We start from the raw sequence: 19,940 nt of genomic DNA, 5'->3' as shown, positions 1-19,940 counted from the left end.
CCCCCCCTCTCTCTCCCTCTCTCTCTCTCTCCTTCTCCATTCCAGTAATGTCAAAATGTCACCAGATCCTTCATCTTCTAATACACTAATTGATTTATCAACACTTCCAGGCTTAAGACATTTAGCCGTCAATCACTGCTCACTAGAAAACTTCTCTAGACTAGAAGGTACAAAATGTCTCTGATTCACATCTTAAATTCTTCCCTCTCTCTTCCCTACTTTCCTCTTCCTCTTTTTCCTCAGGCTTAAAAGGTCTTCGTAGACTAGAGTCTCTCTCTTTGGCTCATAATTTCTTACCTTTCGAAGCTTTTACTAAAGATTGTCCCCTGTCTTCACTCTCTTCACTCAAAAGACTAGATCTGAGTTACAACCTTTTAACAGGTTTACCTCCAGTCATACTAACACTGTTAAAGTAAGGGAGATAAGATTGTTATTATTATTATTATTATTGTTGTTGTTGTTGTTGTTTAGTATCGAGACACTGGTGCTAGTGGAAAATAATATTTCAGAATTACCTGCTTCACTTCACTTTTTAAAGAAACTAACAACACTATGGTATACTGTGTACTGTTATCAATAATCACATAACCTTTATATGTATCTCTCTCTGTCTAGTATTGATGGCAATTTGTTGAGAGATGTTGACAATTGCCTTGAGATGGTCTCACAGCTAAAAAGTAAGCAACTATAACTTCCCCCAAATTGTACAAGGAAGTTTGAAAACAAACTGATAGAATGGTAGACACACCACCACAGGAGTTCACACCTCTCTCTCTCTCTCTCTTTCTCCCTCTCTCTCTCACACTCTCTCTCTCACTCACACACACACACACACACACACTCTCTCTCTCTCTCTCTCTCTCTCTCTTTCTCCCCTCTCCTCTCTCTCTCTCTCTCTTTCTCTCTCTCTCTCTTTCTCTCTCTCTCTCTTAGTGGTCACAATGGCTGATAACCAGTTTGATACAGAGCCATATTGTGTGAAGCACAAAGCATACGTCATCACAGGTAATAATATATAACATACACACACACATAAACCACAGCAACACTGCATATACACCAACACATTAACTACCTCATCATCATTCGTTCACTTGTTGCTATCGTTGTTAACAATAATGTTGCCGTCAATATTGTTGTTGTTATTATTGTTGTTGTTATTGTTGTTGTTGTTTTTTATAAAAAGGTGTTGAAGGCAACCCGTACATAGCTGGTAATGGCAAGAGACATCAGGAGTTCTACTTAAGAAGGAGCTACAGTACAAGAGGTGTGTACAAATCACAAGAGAGCACACAGATCAGAAGAGTAAGTGAAATCATTACAGATGTACTACAACATCTCTTAAATGACTGGCAAACACAGTTGTGTGTATACCATGTATGAATTATTGTTTATCATAATTATAAGGAAGGATTTCATTAAGAGTAACACTCTTAACTACTCTCCTATCCAAAAATTGGTTCATTGTATGTATGGATCAATTGATAGTTGCTTATAGGCTCTGTCTTTATAAAGCATAATTTGGGAAAAGGCTATCGTGGGTCGCACTTATAATCATATTTACAAATGAATGTCAATTTCTACCAATTTGAGACCCAAACTTTCTACATGGGGATTTCTGTCCATACATGTAGTTAAGGCCTAAAACTTCTACTCATAGCAATATTGTATGTAAACTAACTTTCATTATAATGATGGATGGTTGAGCAAGTATATTCATGTATTATTGTTAACAATAAGCTTAAGCTGCCCAAGCAGTTAGCCTTTTGGCTGCTTCTAGCCATTGTTTGTACATTATCAAGCAGAATATAATAAATAATAATACTTGTTTTTTATAACGCTTTTTTAAATTTCAGGTATCAACTGCTTTTATGGATCCAGCAATACTACAGCAGCTTGATCACGAGCTCGAAAACAACAACGGCAGCCAATGATAAATATTAATATTAATGATTATATTATTATTATTATTACTGTTATTTATTGGTCAACTTTCACTTTATATGTCTCCCTGTTTGTTTTTATAACTTTCTTTCTTTCCTCTGTCATTATCGTTGTTATTATTTATTTCTAAATATTTTACGTCCAACCTTTGCTCACTATATTTATATGTCCTGTTTAATCTACTGCTTAATTATAAAATAATAAAAAAAAGAATAATGTTATACAGAAAAAGAATTAGAGAGAAGAGAAAGAAGGATGAAGTGAGAGAGAGGGGAAAGAGAATAAAGCAAGAGAAAGAGTTTAAGTGGAATGCGTCGCTGATTATGTATAAACTTTATAAATTCAAACATTACAGTCAGGAGGTAAAGAGTTCAAGGTATCTCTAAGTTTATCAGTTTCAGTTTCGATACTTGACAGTTCCAATTGTAATCTACTCAATTCACTCGCTACCGGCCCGTTTAAATGTGCCTCTAGTGACAATATCATGGCATCAATATCAACTGAATTAATTTCTGTTGATAAATTATTAATAAATAACTCGACAGTGTTAAGCAAATCAGCATCATGGTCAGGAGTGCTTGATAGAAGTATCGTTATATTGTCTAATCCAGCTGCTATTTCACGTCGCAGGGTTGTGACCTTAGCAGGTAGATCCGCCACGGAAGAGGTTTCGAAAACGTTTTGAGCTTGTTTGACTTGCTGAGCGGAATCAGAGATATTTGATAGAACGGAATCAGATTGCGCTAGTATCAGTGTTGTATCATTGATTGCTAATTCAGTTGAATTAAGTAGATCAAGTCCTTCTTGTAACAGCATTGATGCATTTGTATACAATTCATCAGTCACCTAGACAACAAAAAAAATAACCAATAATCATTTTAATTTTATTAGCATTAATGTACGTGAATGTTTTACTTTTAATAGTAATAATTAATAGATGTTCACACTGTGCTGTTACCAAACTCTCATGATTTTAAAAGTCCATGTGTGCAAACATTAAAATTAAAATGACCATACCATCATAATTAACTCACCATTTTCTGCTGGTTCGTATCATTAACAAGACCTAGTATATCTTCATTAGTTTCGAACAAGCGTTGAGTCAGATCATTCAGTAACAATGTTATATTACTAATACGATCATTATAAGCTAATACCTCAGTCTCTATCATCGTTATGTTATACTGGACATTATCAGCATTACTCCTTAATAAACTGATGTTAGAGCTAAAGAGTTGTAGCTGAGTTAGGACATTAGTACCGATTGATGTACACTTGCTTGAGGAGGAGAGAGAAGCTAAGGCATCGCTATAACTGGTCTTCAATCTGTCATTATAATCACAAATAGATTGACTGGTTGCATTCAGTTCAGCGTAAAGATTATGATATTCATTAGAATAGATACCAAGATCAGTAATCAGTGATGATAGAAGATCAGTAGCATTTGATATGTTAGCACGAAGCTGTTGTTCTTGTAAGGTTAGATTGCTAACTTCTATCATAAGCTCATTCACTTCTCCTTCATCTGGTACTGTAATAGAGTCAATACGATTCTCTGATTCATTCAATTCTCTTCTTTTATCTGCTAGTAATAATTGTAAGTCTTCTAGTGTAGCATTAGCAACACTTATTGACTGGATAAGTGACTCTACCGATGACTCGAGCTCAGTAAGATTATTAAGACTATCGTTATAGACTAAGAGCACACTATCAGCTACTGATAGCGTCCGCATAGATACACTCACTGCATCACTAGCTTCCATTGTTAGATCATAAAGTTCTGATTGAAGGTACTGGGTGTGATTAAGAGCCGAGTCTCTCTCAAGAAGCCCCAGTAGTGTATTATTGTGTATCGTCTCATTATATTGATAAGCCAAAGGCAAATAAGTGTTGTTAGTCAAGTTAAGTAGTGAGACGGAAGAGTACAAAGCTTTCTTTATATTATTAACGAGTTCTTCTGAAACTAAAGCACTGCTAATGACAGGGCTGGCTAGTCTATACCATCGCTGTATTAGCTCAGTTTCATTCGTTGTATTAATGCTATAAGCTTCCTGGCTTATGTTATAGAGATCTGAATTGAAGCTACTGTAATTCATGTTGAGTTCCAGTACGTCTTCGTAGAAAGAATCCACTAAGTCGTTGGCAATGGTTTCCTTTTCTTGAAAGCTATCACTTTCCATTGATGAATTGGCTTCGGTTCGGAGTAATGCTGCCTCAGTTATGTTGTATGAAGCTCTAACTTCATCAACGTCATCTTTTACGAACGAATAGCATGAAGGACACTCTGAGAGAGAAGAAAGAAGAGGTAACATGCATGAATGTGACAAAGGCCATCATGAAAATTGCTGTAACTCAAAAAAATTAAGTCGGAATCGGCTCAAACTTTTTACACAGCATAAGGACGTCAATATGTATCAGAAAATATAATAAAAATTGGGGGTGATTTTTTTAGCCATTTTTCAGAAAATACCCAAGGCTATAGCCTTGGGTATTTTTCAGATTTTCGCCTATTTCTTAAAATGGCCGTAACTTGAAAAATTTAAGTCAGAATCAGCTCAAACTTTCTACACAGCATAAGGACATCAATATGTATCAAAGAATGTAATAAAAATTGGGAGTCATTTTTTAGCCATTTTTCGGAAAATACCATGGGCTATAGTACAGGTTATTTTTCAGATAGCATAATTATTTAAAATTCTCATTACTACATGTAGTTGGAATCAGCTCAAACTTCAAAAGTATATAAAAAAACATCACATTTTCTGATATCTTACCAGAACAAACTCCAGTGGACTCATTCATGAAGAAGTTTTCACTGCATTGGTCACACTTATCTCCAAATACATTATCATTGCAAGAACAAAGACCTTGTCCATTACACTGTAGTGACAAAGAGCCAACCTCTGAACAATTACAGCCTATAAATAAATAAAAATAAATCAATAAATAACATAATTTGTTATAATTATATTGATACTAAAAACAGTACATAATAATAAAAAATAAAATAAAATTATAATAATTATCTTAACTGACTTTTGCATCCAGTGGGGTCCAAATCATAATAATACTCCAAGCAGACGTTACAATGGCGGCCAGTAACCCCGGGCTTACAATCACAGTCCCCTGTATCAGGATCACAGCTACCGTACGAACCAATCACATGACAGTCACATGACTCACACCCGACCCCATACGTCATGTTGTAATGTCCATAATGACACTCATCGCATTTAGTTCCATTAACATTGGGTAGGCAGTGACAGTCGCCATCAGAAGAACAGGAAGTGTTGACTGATCCTTCTGGGTCACACTCACAAGCTAAAATAATAATAATAATAATAATAATAATAATAATAATAATAAATGCAATATTTAATAAATAACTTACAGAAGCATTTAGGATTCATAGGTGAAGATGCATTGCCATAGAAACCATCTATGCAGCGCTCACACTGATCACCAATTGTATTGAAGAGACAGTTAGAACAGATACCAGTCACATTATCGCAACTCCTCCAGTCGTCAAAATAAATATTACTATTACACATACACTCCGTGCAAGGGGTTGGAGTACCGCTTTTATTGCCCGTCGGATCACCATAAAAATTAATTTTACACTCCTCGCACTGGTCACCAATGTGACCGTCTTGACAATCATCGCACCAAACCTCACCACTAGGCATCAATTGACAGGTTGGACTATACCGGCCTGGGGTAGTGGTTAAAGGACAAGGACAGGGAAGACAGGGAATCGATGATAACGGATCGCCATAGTAGCCAGGTAGACAATCTTGACAGTGATCCCCTGTAGTATTCGAAGAGCAGTTTATACAAATTCCATTCAATGGGTTACATGAACTAGCAAAGTCATTGCAATCGCAGGCAATGCAAGAGCCAGTGGGAGAAAGAGTGTAGCCATCGGAACAGGACTCACAGGATAATCCGGTATAATTAGGAGAGAGGCAGTTGCAAAATTCAACCCAACCGACTTCTACTTCTCCAGGTTTAATCGGGGCAGTACTCTCTAAGGTAATGGAGTGAATTGTAACAGGAATGCTTTGATTGTTACTAAGACTTCCTTTAATAAATAATCCAGTTAGATTATGTAGAACTGATTGTATTGTAAAGGCTGAAGGAGTGGACCAGTCCCAACCACTACCTTCAGTCAAATGTACTGACAATACTATCCCATCACCGATAGGCAGACTCTCATTATAATATACAGAAAGCTCAGTATCATTAGACGTTAGTTGTATTAATGGGGTATCAATGAATTCATCATTAAAACCAGCCATAGAGTAGTTAATGTATAAGTATTGACCATACGAACTGAGCTTGTTACCTAGAAAACTAGGCGGGGCAGAAAGATAAGAATCAGACGAATTACTGATAGTAATCCCGTCACTAGATATGCTTATTATACCATCCCCAATTAGATTCCAATCACTCAATCTGTTAGTGTAATTACTGATGATAATTAAAGAGGCGTACCCAGGGGCCGAGGTACAGGAATCACTAACGCCAGAGCAGTAACATGGCTGACAGCCTAACTCGTTGCTAGGTTGTAGGTTAAAAGTTCCGTCTGTGCATGCATCACATGTAGAGTTGGTGACGTAGTCTTTACAGCTGCAGTCACCATCACTTGAGCATGAGGATGAGTTAATAGAACCAGCAAGAGAGCAGTTACAATCACTAGAAATAAATAAATAAATAAATAAATAAATGAATAAATAAATAAATAAATAAATAAATAAGTAAATAAATAAATAAGTAAATGAATACTTAAATACTCAATAAATGTAATGATCATGATAATATTAAATAACTGCATGTACATGTATGTAGCATTTAAAATGACCATATATGGTATGCTTACCGGCAGTCAGGAAAGCCATATTGCTGCGGTTCACAAGAGTCACACCTCCTACCAACTACATCTCCTTCACAATAGCACTCACCCGTAACAGAATCACAGCTGGTATTAGTGGAGCCGACAGGATCACAATCACAAGGTAGGCACAAGGGATAGTTGTAATGAAGAGGAGAGCAGGAGTCACATGATCTGCCGATAATGTTCGGCAAACATGAACACTGTCCAGTTGATCGCTCGCATAAATCATCAGCCATTGAACCAGAAGAACTGCAGATACAAGCTATTGAAGAAAAAATAAGCATTATTATTATTATTATTAATACAATATTAATATTGATCAATCTTCAGTACATTAATGAAGGTAAAGTTGGTGAAACAAAAAGAATATCATCATCATCATCATTTTTATTACTTAATTGTAATTATTATTATTATTTGTATTTTTACTTTTTTACCTGCACAAGTGGAGGGTGAAGTGTAATAATAATAAGGTCTGCACTGATGGCAAGTCAGTCCAGTATAACCAGTTCTACAGGAACACTGCCCACTGTACGGGTGACATGTAGCATTAGCAATTGTACCAACAGCATTGCAGCCACACACTGTTGGAAAATAAAAAAATTATAATTTATAGTAAAATTAAAATTTAAGAGGAGGGAGAGAGAAAACTTACTGATTGTTCCATTAAAAACTTCAGCCATTACTGAAAAAGATACCCTGTTACACTGATTCTGCTGAGCCATACTGAGATAATTTCTCAGCGATAAAGAGCTATACCTCAGGACACAGTAATCATATACAGACAAGATACTGGTATCCGATAGTGTATTTAATCCAGATGCATTTCTGATTACCAGTACCAAAGAATCAATGTGCAGTATGGAGTATGAAGAACCAGGAATGAACTCGCCTAACGTCAGATTGTAAGATACTCCTTCTCTTAGACAAGCTCTGGCAGAAACACTTTGACCAGCTCCTATTGTCCAGTTGGAAAACAAGATCCTTTCGCCGTTAGCAACTTCAGAGCAATCAAGAGGAGAAGAGAGAGGAGATGAAAATAGATCACTATCAGTTTCTATTAAAAGTTCAGCTGATTCCCATCCAGTGAAGCTCAGATGTGAGTAACGAATGATGATCTCGTATTCTCCACTGATTGGCGGGACAAACCCATCAAAACTAATGTAGCTACCATTAGTGACATTCACGGTAGCAAAACCGGTAAATAAATTATTATTATAATTTACATCAAATTGACCATAGCCTTCCTCAGCTTCTAGTGTATAATAATCGAAAGACGGTGTGAACGTGCCCTCAACTGGTTCTGAACAGGTTTTACCGGTAACACCAGGTCTGCATGTACAGTATCCGCTGGAGTTACATTGGGGAGATAAGGCTCCGCCTACATCACACCCACAACTCGTGCAAGTATTGGGAGAGGATTGATAGTAACCATAGCCACAGCTGCTGCATTTGTCACCAACAGCATTAGGAACACAAGAGCACTGCCCATCATCAGTACATAATGGAGAAAGACTAAGAGAAGAATGGCAACCACAATCTAGAGAGAGGGAGAGAGAGAGGGGGGGGAAGATAAATTTTAAAAGAGGAGGATGGTAAATGTGTGGGGGCTATAAAGTTCAGTACAATTATTCATGTCAACATTAGAATTTCAGTAACGGTAATGAATACTAATAAGCTCGTTATGAATATAATAGACCACACCTACTACCCACACACATACATGTACATGTACACAAACAATTAAACGTACCTTGACAACCATCAGGATTAGCTGATGATAGATTATAAGTTCCATTAACACACATACTGCAATCAGGACCTTGAACATTTGATTTGCATGAACACTGACCAACAGCAGCTGTACAATTGATACTAGCATTAGCTGTACCAGCTGTATTACAACCACAAGCTACAGAAATTAAGGAGAGATTGGAAGAGAGAGAGAGAGAGAGAGAGAGAGAGTAAAGAAAGGATGTCATTATGAATTGCAAATGCGAGACAATCCAAAACATAATTCATTCAAAAACAGAATCATACCCATTGTGTGTGGCCAGGGGACAAATAAAAAATGAAATAAAAAAGCCATAAATAATCAAATAAATGAATAAACTCACACTTGCAATAGTTCACAGAAGATACCGAGACATTAGCCTGTGGGTAATACCCAGGAGCACACTCACTGCAGTGAGGACCAGCTGTGTTATGAGTACAGTTAATACATCGACCGCCACTACCAGTAGAATCATACAGTGAAGCATCAAATACACAAGAAGATGTGTGATTGTTGCAGTTGCAGGCTGAAAAAGAGAGCAGCATAACATTAATTCATAAATTAGTATGCAAGATTTGTTGCAAACAATTTGTTCCATGCAACACAGTTCATACAGGAGTCAATGGGTCTTGCAACATGCTGCATGAAACAGTTCTATTTCATGCAACATGTTGCAAGCTCCATTGACTCCTGTATAAACTTTCTTGCATGCAACAAATGTTTCATAGTGCATGTTGGGGCTTTACTTACCTTTGCATTTAAAAGGAGCCCCACCATTAGATATTTGCCAAGGAAGATCATGGTAGAAATCTTGACATCTCTCGCAATTATCCCCAGCAGTATTATGCTCACAGTCGCACAACCAATACCCATTAATCTTATTGCAGTCACTTGCATGACCATGACACTGACATTTACCTAATATAGCAAAGTCCTCAAGACCATAGAAATACTCGGAACCATTAACAGCCAAGGATGAAAAACCCTCAAACAAAACCTCAATCCGTTTCGCAGTCACAAAGTCATAGAGATCATGACTTAGCCCAGGGATTGTATCATAGTAAGACGGTCTATCAAGTGCAGTCACAAAACTCATCTGTCCAGGAGAAGAGTCATCTATGGGCTGGCATAAAGCTGAAGTCTCGTTAGCAGGTAGCAAGTGAGTCTCAGGATCAATGGAGTAAGTGTTTATGCAGTCAGTGGAGAAGTAATGAAAAGGAGTGAAGCCCTGAGTCGTATTGATGCTTCTCAATATTCGAAAAGAGGATGGTTTGAGAGACACAAAATCAAACCTAATGACTTGTATTTGGACTATAGTTTCCATGGTAATACGTAAGGTAACAGGGGTAACATTGAGCTCAGACTGCCAAGGGATGGAAGGAATAAGAGGACTAAAGAAATCCGTAATAGCAGAGGGTGAATCCTGCCCTTGGCTGCAATCATTGCAGGTCAAACTATTGTTAGGGAGTCTAAGGCAGTACTGGGTACCTGGGACACAGCTGCTGCTAACGAAAGGAGTGATGTCAAAAGAGAAGGACTCTTGCTCCGGCTCACATCTAATTGGGATGGAGCCATTGTAGCATTGTGAGAAGCTGGACAGTTCTACTCTAGAACAGTGGAGCAGTAATGCCAACAAGAGGAGCATCCTTCTAATAATCATCTTGAATGAGAAGGAGAGAGAAGACAGAAAGAAGAGATGTGCCTGCAAATTTCTGCAAGTTTGAGCTACTCCCCTTTTGCTAAAAATACGTTGCTATGACCGTTGCTATGGGAGTGTTCTTAATTGTATTCATAGTCATTAGAAATTATAATTTTCAGCTCATTAATTATTCATGACTTCTTTCTTGAACTAGACTAGCCTGTAATGAACAAAAATCATTTACAAGATCAATAAATACTATAATTACTTCAAATTGAAGCGAATTTTTAATAGATGAAAGAAGTACTTTAACAGGATTAAAAACTTTAATTAACTAAAAAATAAATAATATTATATCACGTACTGAGCATGTATATATAACCTGTAAGATTGGAGGAGTGTCCTTCTTCTCTGAGCTCCATATCAACTGAAGCTGAGGAGATTCACATCCTTTATCCTTCAATAACTCGTACTTGTAACTGTCCAGTGACAATTTCTGGAAGGAGAAAGACAAGAACAGGTTCAATAAAACAATACAGGTTAGTAAACCAGTGTTTGGGGGTATAGTATAACTATTATTACTTGACAATATATTCTTTTAATAATTCCTAGCTCTGGTAGCAAAACGTCAAATGATTTATCCAAAACAGCACAGACAATGCCTTCTTGATCAATAGGACCACACTTCTAATGCAATAAAATAAAGGATAGTAATACTTATTTATTTAACTGACTCTGATAAAAACGCCTAAAAATAGGCTACTACTTAGTTCCTAAAAAAGAGAGGGAGAGAGAGAGGGAAGAAAGAGAGAGAAATGTTTTATTTTAAAATGTGGCACTCTCCTCATTACTTCTGCTGTCTTTGCATTCTTCCTCTTCTTATTGCAGTGATTAGCAAAATCCTCAATATCTGGAGGCAAATATTTTGGCGCATCTTCTTCACCAAGAGCAGCTGCCAACAACCTACACACAAACCACATAATTATAATGTGTAATAGTTGACTATACCTGTGTACTATGATGTCCGGGTATCTCCTGATAGGAGAGGTGAAATGGGTATAGCGAGGGACGTTGAGAGCATAATGGCGGAACTGCTCCTCCTTGTATACTGACGTACAAAAATAGTGAGCCAACTAGAAATAACAAAAAATTACTTTTAAATATTCACTCTCTTTTTTCCCTCCAAAAATGACTTATAATTTTAATTGAATCTTTCTCTCTCCAAAAATTACTAATAATAATTGCAATTCTCTCTTACCTCCATAGCTCTACAGCATAAACTGACTAGTACAAGCTTCTCCATTTCCAGTTTCTTGTCCCCTTCTTTTCCTTTACTAATATACCGATTCAAACTTTTCTATTATAATAATAATAATTAATAATTGTTATTAATGGAGTGGGTGTGGTTTGCAGATCATTAATTATTCATTACTTGAATGTCGGCAGCAGTTGAGCACTCAAATTGAACTCCTAATAAATTAAACTGATCCCTCTAAAGAGAAGGAGGGGGAGGGGCTACATAATGTATTTTTCATTTTCAAATCTCACTGACCAGGTGCTCTATTGCTTTTCCTTTAGGTGGAGGATGGCGTCTCAACAAAGCTAGTTCAGGAAAGGTCTCTGATATTTTATGAGCAACAGCCATATTAGCTAATAACATACACTCTTCTATCATCCTACAAGAACAAGTTATTATGACAATATACAAATGGTTTCTTACTTGTTGCTTTCTTTATGTTGGTAGATGTGGCAGCCATTAGGGAGGCCAGTGCCGGAATCAATATTAAACACAAGCTTAGGCTAATATTAATAAATTAATAATAATAAATGTGGGTGTGGTTTCTTTATTACTTGATCAAGTCTTAAAGATCCACGGGTTTGTCTTAAAAATCTCAACCTTTTAGTAATCTAAAATAATAATTATTAAAAATAAAATAAAATAAATTATTTACCTTATTTAATCTGTTCACTGATTCAACTATGTCTGATATTACTTCAGTCACTAATTAATAATTAATTGACAGTTATTAACTATTATTATTAATTACCTGGAATGCATGGGAAATCACTGTGCTGCCATGAAAACTGTGGATCATCAATCATTTTCTATAAAAGTATGGAGTAATCCTATATCTTTAATCTCTCTCTCTCTCTCTCTTACTTGTGCATCTTCATAACTTAGTTTTGCTTTGCTGTGTATGATAGATCGACCCATCCATTCATCCAGTAACTAATTAATATTCATTAATATTAATTAATTAATTAACATTACCTCTCCTTTTTCGGTAAGCTTCCAAACAACAGAAAATGTTAATCTATCCTGAGAGAGAGAGAGAGAGAGAGGGAGATGGAGAGGGAGAGGGAGAGGGAGAGAGAGAGAGAGAAAGAGAGAGAGAGAGAGAGAGAGAGAGAGAGGGAGAGAGAGAGAGGGGGAGAGAGAGAGAGAGGGAGAGAGAGAGAGAGAGAGGGAGAGAGAGAGAGAGAGAGAGAGAGAGAGAGAGAGAGAGAGAGAGAGAGAGAGAGAGAGAGAGAGAGAGAGAGAGAGAGAGAGAGAGAGAGAGAGAGAGAGAGAGGAGAGAGTATTTTTAGTGTTTCTATTATTACCTGCTGAGGATTCAAGCTGCATAACTCCTCACATAAAATCCTAGGTAACATCGGAATAACCTTCAAAAAAAAAGAAATAAAAATCACAGGAGCACCACCAATGAATGATCATACATTTTGTACAAGGTATACACTAGTTGCTCTCTCTGACGCCATTTTATCTAAAAGAGTACCAGGACGTACGAAATAGCTGACGTCAGCAATATGAACACCCAATTCAAACACACCTAGAGAGGGTTTAAATCAATTAATTCATTAATAGTTGTTAAAAGTACCATTGGATAAGCTTTTACAGTGTATAGCATCATCAAGATCCTATTATTAAATTAATAATAATAATAATTATTATTAATCGTACTCTGGCAGTTGATGGATCAATGGTAAAGACACAGTCGCTACGGAAATCCCTCCTCTTAGCAAGCTCATCCTATGAATAACAATAACAAATAAATAAATAAATGATAATAATAATAATAATAATGTATAATGTCCCTTTGAATTTGAGAATTTTCTCTTAGCCATTTTTAATGAAATACACTGTACTATTAGTCTATAGTAAAGGGACTTTTTTGATTTTGAAGCAACTTCAAATATTCATAAGAAATCCAAATTTGATCAGAATCATCTCAAACTTTCTACACATGGTACATGTACATACATGTACATGTATAACATTCACACATTCAGTATATACACATACTATATACAAGTACATGTGTACATACTTTACAGTTCACTCACCTGTGGTATGGTCCATTGTCCATTAACTAGTGGCAATGATTCAGTTGCTGCAGGTGGAAACTCATCAGTGTCAATATCATACTCAGTTAGGATGGACTCAGTCTCTGGAACTATGTCACCAGCCTCACCAATGCTACGTAACAACTCACTAAAAGAAAAACAACAACAACAACAACAACAAATAATGCAGATTCTTCTCACTCCCTTTCTCTCTCCCTCCCTCCCTCTCTCTCTCACCCAGTAGGAAAAGGATCAGTGATCTTCCAGTCTTTTATCCTACATATAAATAACGATTTCTCGTATTTTTTGTGATTGCTTGCATAATCTTCAGGAAGACAGCTCAAAGGTACGACGGTCCTTGGCTGCCGACTGTCCCGAGGAGAGAATAAGGCAAGACCGAGAGACTAAGGAGTTTCAAAATTAATTATTATTATCGGCAAATCATGTAATAAATTAATAATTACTTTATTAAAAATTTTAAAATAACCAGCAGCAGCACGCCGGCCACTTGCTTGAATTATATACACAACCTAATAATAATAATAATAATAATAATAATAATAATAAATACAATTAAATCTCTTACTTTAGCTGTTCTTGTATAAACTCTTAATGATTTAACATTGTCTTCTAAAATAGGTTCGTCTACAGTGGTTTTGACCACACCCATTGACTTGCTGCTCCCATAAAGGGCATCAATTAGAGTAGGTTGGTCAGTTTCCTCGTCAGCAGTAGCTACTGGTGAGATCTCGTCCGAGTCACTCTAATTATAAGGATTCTAACGTAATATTAAAATATTCTTAAACCTCTGAACTCAAATCTTTAATATTTGACACCTTCATCTTCTCGTCAGCTCCGTTCTGAAGCTAAGAATAAGTTAATAAATAAAAATAATAATATCTATTTATTATTATTAATATACCCATTCATCAGGAGGTAATACAGAAAAAGCGACTTCATCTCCATCCATTGCCCTGTTTCTAGGCCACGCCCCCAGGACAATATAATCAGGACCTCCCATCTACAAATAAATTAAGACGTCAATTAGAATAAAGCGGGCATTAAATAGAACCCTAACTGGATCACTGATATAAGCTCTGCTATAGTCAATGGCACTGATTCTGAATATTCCCTATGAATATTAATGAGCTCCGCCCACCCAATTAATTACGATACTTGTAGTAATGTCCCTTTCTTGAGGCCAGCCGATACCTCGCTCTTGGGCCAGTAGTCTTCAAACGGCTGTTCGGATGTGTCATGTGAAGATCATGTGATTAGAATTAGCTTACCGGCTCTTGTGTTTTCTTAAATATATCATTTTGGGGAGTTTTGCTAGCTCCCTTAACTTTTCCTTTTGCTTCACTGCCTGCAAAATGTAGAATAATAAATAAAATAATAATTAAGAATTTACGCGTTTTCTTTGGAGTAGGAGCTGCCGCCATATTGTGAGTTTACACAAGATTACAAGTGAAAGTGCCCGGAGTATTACTGTAAATGGCACGGAGTAGTTTTCGGAGTAGTATCATCCTGTCTCGTGGTTCCACCGTATATTCTGGTAGCTGAGGATGTGGTAGAATAAATTTATGTTGTATTTTGATAGTATTTTACCTTCTTGGAAGAGGATGATGAAGAAACTAGAGCTAGAGGATGAGACCTCTATCACGAGTAACCACGAGTTCAATGGATGGAACTTACCCGCGTAGAGTTAGAGCGCATGCGCAGATTGAGTCCGTATACTTCTAGTGTAACGGAAAATCCCGAGTTTAATTATTATCGATGAATAATTAATGAATGAATTTGTTTATTTATTCGTTTCTATGGCAACTCAACATGGCGGACAAGAGCTCCCTCTCGTTAGATCACATAAATCCTCTTCTTCCTCGTCTTCAGGGAGCACCAGGGAAAGGAGAGTCGTCCTACGTAGCAAGAAAAAGTCAACCAGCCAAGAATCATTCTCCTCACACCGCTCAATAGAGCACAGAGGCCACATGGTCACATCTACTCCTCTACAACCAATCAGGAAACACCAAGAGAGGGGGAGAGAGGTAGTTATTAATACTAGAAACGACACCAGTAGCTGTAGCAGTGACGATAACATGTATTCTCCCAATACAACACATTTCCTGCCTCCAATATCAATGCTAACTCAGTCAATTTCTCATCAACCCTCTCGCCATTCCTTCCTTAATACTTCCCCCCACTATCCACTTTTAACCGTACCCATACAAGTCTCCGCCTCTCCGACCACACCTACTATATCTCCACTACCTCAGTTACTGACACACACGGTCCGGAGTCAGTTTTCTCCTGATAGTGCTGATCAGGTCGGAGGAGGGGGCGGAGTCATACAGAGCCTCCTTCCTGACTGTAATTTGAAGATATTCGTGGGAACATGGAACATGCATGAAGAAAAGGTACGATATTTAAAATATTTTAATTTTATTTAAACAGTACAGTCTAGTAATTTGTATTTTTGAAAAAATTTCTTTTTTTTTCTTTTAGTCTTTGCCAGTATCAATTGATGATTTTATATTACCGCTGAGTCAGCAAACGTTAGCTGACCTTTATGCAATAGGAACACAGGAATCAACACCACTGAAGTAATGAATATTTAATTATTTTAATTAATTTATCATTATTATTATTATTATTATTATTATTATTATTATTATTATTATTATTAGAAATGATTGGGAGGTATTGCTTCAGCAGACTCTTGGTCCGTCTCATGTCTTAATCCACAGCTCCTCTCTCGGCTGCATTTATTTGTGTCTCTTCTTAAGGAGAGACCTCATCTGGTTTTGTTCAAGTAAAAGAGGAGAAGAGAAGAGAGAGGAAATAGATTGAGATTATAAATTTATAATATGTGACTGGAACTGATAAAATGTATTGGTAATGCTTAGGTGTTTTATCAAGCAGTGTTGCAACTAGACCAGTAACTGCCATTAAGACAAAAGGAGCAGTTGCAGTTAGACTGAGCCTCTTTGGATCATCCTTTCTATTCATCACATCTCATTTTAGTGGTAGAGAATGTTACATTATTGATTGCATGATGCCCACTTTTCTCTTTCTATAGCTGGTTTTAGTAATGTCATGGATAGAAATGCAGATATGCACAAGATTGCTAGCAATCTGTCATTCCCTGGAATAAAGACAAACAGTAAAAACAACATTTTAAAGTTATTTTCTTAATTATTGCATTTGAAGGATTGTTAGAATCTCATAATTACGTGTTTTGGTTTGGAGATTTCAATTATAGAGTTGAGCTTGAGAGAGAGACAGTTGATGATGCCATACAGAACAGTGAACTTATGGTAACTTGTACATCATTATCATATTAACCATCTTCATACTCCCTCAGTCTTTATTACTGAATGATCAGCTAACAAGGGAAATACTAGCAGGTAGGTAGTACATTTATATTAGTTATTATTATTATTTATTTATTTTTTATTTTTTTAACTATTAGGGAATGTTTTTAATGGATTCTCTGAGCAGCCAATCTCATTCCCTCCCTCATATAAATTTGATATCAACAGCTATTGCTATGATACATCTGATCTAGTTAGGATACCATCTTGGACTGTGAGCTAATAATATCATAATGAATGTACATGTACATGGAATGAATTCTGAATTTCTTTTTAAAAATGAAATTTTAAATCAAAAAATTAGATGTACATGTACATTTATGTAATGTACATTAATTTTCAGTTATACATGTTTCCTGTAATTTATTCATTAATAGGACCGTGTACTCTTTCTTGCTAATGATGGAAGGATTATTAGTGGGTCTGGATATGATTTATGTCCATCTATATTAATATCTGACCACAGGTATTTTTGAACTAATTTATTTTTAATTATTGTTATTAATTGTAGGCCAGTCTATGCGATATTTAATGCTGTTATGGAATCTAAAAGTGACATATCTACAGAGTTAGTTTAATGATTACATTTTGTTGTTGTTTATTTTGTTAATGTTTTTTGTAGATTACCAACTAGTTACAACAGGGAGCTATATATAAGAGGTAAATATACATGTATAATATCCTAATTTCCCCTCTCTCTCTCTTCTCTTGTAGCTTTGCAAAGAAGGAAGCAGCTCTTTTCAACTAAGCCACTTCATCCAGTGACCAGTAATGTCAGTTCATCAAGTAAAAATAAACCTTTCCCTTCAACCACTGCTTCTGCTCCTCCTCCTACTGTCAGTAGAAATAGTGCCAAATCAAGTTCTGTATGTCATATACTTTAAATAAATATCATTATTATTATTATTGTTGTTGTTGTTATTATTATTATTGTTATTATTATTTTTTTATGTAAATAACTTAATCGGTGACATATTTTGCCATCTCTCTCCTGTTACTGCCCACTTTGCCATGCCAGACCTCTTCTTTTCTCTCTCCTCTCCTCCTCCTTCATGATACTGTCTCCTTGATTTGTGCACATTTGCTTGAGTCTGTGGTCTTGAAACTGACCCTTTAATTATCTTCCTTTTACAAGCTGAGTTCATTCCTCCACCAGCCCCTGGTGGCCTCCTACAAGATCCACTAAAGTACACACTCTCTAGCTTCTGCAGTTTCTCTGTAATAGTATCTGCTTTATTTCTTTCTCCTCTTGTTGTGACAGCTCTCTCTGTTCTTGGCTTCATTTCTTTATTCTTTTCTATTGCAGAAACATCAGAAGAAGCAGAGCCTTCTCTAGTTCCTTCTCTAGTCCCCGGCCTTGAGTAGTGATAGTAAATGTTACGAGATATTCTCCCATTAAGGAACCCTCTCTCCATGAAGTCTTTGGCCCACTTGTGCGAGTGCAGACCCAGTGAATCAGCTGTCCTCCGTATTACAATATCTTTCTTAATACCTGTATCAGCCATTAGATCAATTGGATATGGATCAGGCCATGGCTCAGAAGTCGAATGACTACAGCTAGCTTCAGCTTCATGGAGATGCTGTTCTTCATCTTTTTCTTTCTTTTCTTCTAGTTCTGAGATCTTGTCTCTCTCATCTTTTTTCTCCTCTCCCTCCTTGTCTCTCTCTGATCTATTATTGATATTTAAGTATTTTGATATAGAAATTGTCGAAGGATCTTTCCTCTCTTTCTTTATTGGTTTAGAAAGAGCTGAAAAGTTATGCTCCTGGTGCCTTGATGACTGTCTCGATGAAGACTGCCTTGATGGTTGCCGGCTTGAGTTCAAATGCCTTCGATTCTAACAATGCAAGGATAAATTGTTGTTATTAGCATGAAGTATGATTTTTGGCGCTTACTTTGTCTGCCAAATCGACAAGTTTGGTTTCTTTACTGTGAAAGGGATTGTGATAAATAGCAGTTATGTTTGAAAATGATGTTTATCTTACCTGTCACTTGCACCAGTTACCATTAATGATTCAGCAACTCTATCCATCTCACCTGATCTCCTCATGTTTGTTGAAGCTGTCTTTGCTTTGCTTAAATGAACCAGAGTTGGTTTGTGGATGGAGTCCTCTACTCCAAGCTTGCTTGCTAAACTATGTAGCCTATGATTAGGGGGGTTAGTCTGAATGTCACATAATTCATTGCTGCAATCATTTTCTTCTAATTTTCTGTTTGATTTCCTGCTGTAGTCATTCCTAGTGGTGCCACTTCTTCTCCTATGCATTGCTTCACTCACTGCTTCGTGAGTGCTGTCAGATTGCTCTGGTAGCTCCTGCAGTAGCGGTTCTTTCTTTTTTGACGATATTAAGAGAAAACTGAATGAGCAGTGATTGATGTAATGGCTCAAGTGATCATCAATGTCATCACTGTGCTTGAATGAATATTGCTCTCTCCTTTTGGTGAGTCTAGAATTGAGTCGAGAGGAGTAAAGACGATTGCAGGAGCTCTCTCTACTCTGCAGTGCCTGTCTGTTTGCAGCCTGCAAGTGCTGTGATGATATGCTCAGCTCTTGCTTTGCTTTTTTGTGCTCATCAATCCTCCAACCAGTAATGCTCATTTCATCCACAATTGCCGTATAATAGCTCCCCAGGGCGTCCAGCGTGTGCACTGAAGCTGATTCTACGGTACTGTAGCACTCAATGGTAGCAGGTTGCAGCAGAGACACTGGTGGTAATGTTCTTAGATCAACTGTAGGTTCTTTTCTTCTTATTATTTTAGCTGTTCTTCTTCTCACTACTGCAGTAGCTGCTGTATTACCGGTGCTGCTAGTCTCTTCTGTTCCATCATCTAGAAAGCTCTTCTTTCTCTCTTCATTTCGCTTTTCCATGATTTTTCCTGCAGCACTGCCAGCCCCACCCACAACGACGCACCCGTATAACTCCGTATACTAAAAATTAAGTAGCCACACCCAAAGCAACTCCACCCAATAG

General features: G+C 36.8%; 5 protein-coding genes across 5 annotated transcripts in view; 2 read left to right on the top strand and 3 right to left on the bottom strand.

Annotated features, from left to right (window-relative positions):
* LOC100637874 (MAP kinase phosphatase with leucine-rich repeats protein 3-like) overlaps nucleotides 1–2,102 on the top strand; it is a 4,627-nt gene extending 2,525 nt beyond the window's left edge. Inside the window, exons 5-11 of the mRNA XM_003384976.2 lie at nucleotides 46–167; nucleotides 244–412; nucleotides 472–555; nucleotides 616–677; nucleotides 934–1,005; nucleotides 1,187–1,305; nucleotides 1,857–2,102. Of these exons, the coding sequence (XP_003385024.2) occupies nucleotides 46–167; nucleotides 244–412; nucleotides 472–555; nucleotides 616–677; nucleotides 934–1,005; nucleotides 1,187–1,305; nucleotides 1,857–1,934 (706 nt within the window). The 3' untranslated portion in view covers nucleotides 1,935–2,102. The remainder of the gene's footprint in view (nucleotides 1–45; nucleotides 168–243; nucleotides 413–471; nucleotides 556–615; nucleotides 678–933; nucleotides 1,006–1,186; nucleotides 1,306–1,856) is intronic.
* Nucleotides 2,103–2,108: 6 nt separating this feature from the next.
* Nucleotides 2,109–10,317, bottom strand: LOC105312030 (laminin subunit gamma-1-like). Its single transcript, XM_019994223.1, has 11 exons — nucleotides 9,363–10,317; nucleotides 8,956–9,138; nucleotides 8,592–8,750; nucleotides 7,494–8,378; nucleotides 7,276–7,422; nucleotides 6,824–7,100; nucleotides 5,336–6,639; nucleotides 4,981–5,265; nucleotides 4,719–4,862; nucleotides 2,979–4,228; nucleotides 2,109–2,790 (listed from the first exon to the last, which is right to left on the bottom strand). The coding sequence occupies exons 1-11, from the start codon at nucleotides 10,270–10,272 to the stop codon at nucleotides 2,287–2,289; spliced, it is 6,048 nt and encodes a 2,015-aa protein (XP_019849782.1). The 5' UTR covers nucleotides 10,273–10,317; the 3' UTR covers nucleotides 2,109–2,286.
* A 63-nt stretch (nucleotides 10,318–10,380) lies between these two features.
* On the bottom strand, nucleotides 10,381–15,337 carry LOC100637748 (DIS3-like exonuclease 2). Its single transcript, XM_019994225.1, has 31 exons — nucleotides 15,205–15,337; nucleotides 15,008–15,155; nucleotides 14,886–14,962; nucleotides 14,773–14,838; nucleotides 14,675–14,728; nucleotides 14,519–14,617; nucleotides 14,403–14,462; nucleotides 14,183–14,359; nucleotides 14,061–14,126; nucleotides 13,834–14,000; nucleotides 13,597–13,744; nucleotides 13,214–13,282; nucleotides 13,131–13,170; nucleotides 12,970–13,082; nucleotides 12,856–12,915; nucleotides 12,524–12,571; nucleotides 12,413–12,481; nucleotides 12,300–12,357; nucleotides 12,204–12,253; nucleotides 12,103–12,159; nucleotides 11,972–12,051; nucleotides 11,804–11,927; nucleotides 11,684–11,743; nucleotides 11,510–11,608; nucleotides 11,260–11,384; nucleotides 11,103–11,214; nucleotides 10,986–11,024; nucleotides 10,834–10,938; nucleotides 10,634–10,747; nucleotides 10,520–10,585; nucleotides 10,381–10,471 (listed from the first exon to the last, which is right to left on the bottom strand). The coding sequence occupies exons 2-31, from the start codon at nucleotides 15,036–15,038 to the stop codon at nucleotides 10,439–10,441; spliced, it is 2,466 nt and encodes an 821-aa protein (XP_019849784.1). The 5' UTR covers nucleotides 15,039–15,155; nucleotides 15,205–15,337; the 3' UTR covers nucleotides 10,381–10,438.
* Nucleotides 15,338–15,398: 61 nt separating this feature from the next.
* LOC100637624 (72 kDa inositol polyphosphate 5-phosphatase-like) lies at nucleotides 15,399–17,942 on the top strand. The gene is made up of 12 exons (XM_019994227.1): nucleotides 15,399–16,010; nucleotides 16,099–16,196; nucleotides 16,281–16,405; nucleotides 16,500–16,619; nucleotides 16,673–16,756; nucleotides 16,804–16,910; nucleotides 16,958–17,000; nucleotides 17,066–17,181; nucleotides 17,345–17,433; nucleotides 17,479–17,535; nucleotides 17,590–17,627; nucleotides 17,682–17,942. Exons 1-12 carry the CDS (start codon nucleotides 15,414–15,416, stop codon nucleotides 17,849–17,851), a joined length of 1,644 nt encoding a protein of 547 aa, XP_019849786.1. The 5' UTR covers nucleotides 15,399–15,413; the 3' UTR covers nucleotides 17,852–17,942.
* Nucleotides 17,818–19,940, bottom strand: LOC109580739 (uncharacterized). Its single transcript, XM_019994226.1, has 3 exons — nucleotides 18,954–19,940; nucleotides 18,864–18,897; nucleotides 17,818–18,805 (listed from the first exon to the last, which is right to left on the bottom strand). Exons 1-3 carry the CDS (start codon nucleotides 19,835–19,837, stop codon nucleotides 17,915–17,917), a joined length of 1,809 nt encoding a protein of 602 aa, XP_019849785.1. The 5' UTR covers nucleotides 19,838–19,940; the 3' UTR covers nucleotides 17,818–17,914.

Source organism: Amphimedon queenslandica, unplaced genomic scaffold (genome assembly GCF_000090795.2).
Source record: "Amphimedon queenslandica unplaced genomic scaffold, v1.1 AMPQUscaffold_13479, whole genome shotgun sequence".
Classification (NCBI taxonomy): Eukaryota; Metazoa; Porifera; class Demospongiae; order Haplosclerida; family Niphatidae; genus Amphimedon; species Amphimedon queenslandica.
Note: the sequence above shows the minus strand (reverse complement) of the source record. Positions and strands in the feature narration are given on the sequence as shown.

Excerpts from the sequence above, each read along its gene's own strand:
- LOC105312030 (XM_019994223.1), bottom strand. The coding sequence starts at position 10,272 with ATGATTATTAGAAGGATGCTCCTCTTGTTGGCATTACTGCTCCACTGT. Across the intron at positions 9,139-9,362 it reads GGCTCCTTTTAAATGCAAAG|CCTGCAACTGCAACAATCAC; the intron begins GTAAGTAAAGCC and ends TCTCTTTTTCAG. Across the intron at positions 2,791-2,978 it reads ATACGAACCAGCAGAAAATG|GTGACTGATGAATTGTATAC; the intron begins GTGAGTTAATTA and ends TTTGTTGTCTAG.
- LOC100637748 (XM_019994225.1), bottom strand. The coding sequence starts at position 15,038 with ATGGCGGCAGCTCCTACTCCAAAGAAAACGC. Across the intron at positions 12,916-12,969 it reads GTGTATACCTTGTACAAAAT|GTTATTCCGATGTTACCTAG; the intron begins GTATGATCATTC and ends TTTTTTTTGAAG. Across the intron at positions 12,052-12,102 it reads GATCTTTAAGACTTGATCAA|CCTAAGCTTGTGTTTAATAT; the intron begins GTAATAAAGAAA and ends TATTAATATTAG.
- LOC100637624 (XM_019994227.1), top strand. The coding sequence starts at position 15,414 with ATGGCAACTCAACATGGCGGACAAGAGCTCCCTCTCGTTAGATCACAT. Across the intron at positions 17,182-17,344 it reads TTAGGATACCATCTTGGACT|GACCGTGTACTCTTTCTTGC; the intron begins GTGAGCTAATAA and ends ATTCATTAATAG. Across the intron at positions 17,434-17,478 it reads ATATTAATATCTGACCACAG|GCCAGTCTATGCGATATTTA; the intron begins GTATTTTTGAAC and ends TATTAATTGTAG.
- LOC109580739 (XM_019994226.1), bottom strand. The coding sequence starts at position 19,837 with ATGGAAAAGCGAAATGAAGAGAGAAAGAAGAGCTTTCTAGATGATGGA. Across the intron at positions 18,898-18,953 it reads GTAACTGGTGCAAGTGACAG|TAAAGAAACCAAACTTGTCG; the intron begins GTAAGATAAACA and ends TCCCTTTCACAG. Across the intron at positions 18,806-18,863 it reads TTGTCGATTTGGCAGACAAA|AATCGAAGGCATTTGAACTC; the intron begins GTAAGCGCCAAA and ends TTGCATTGTTAG.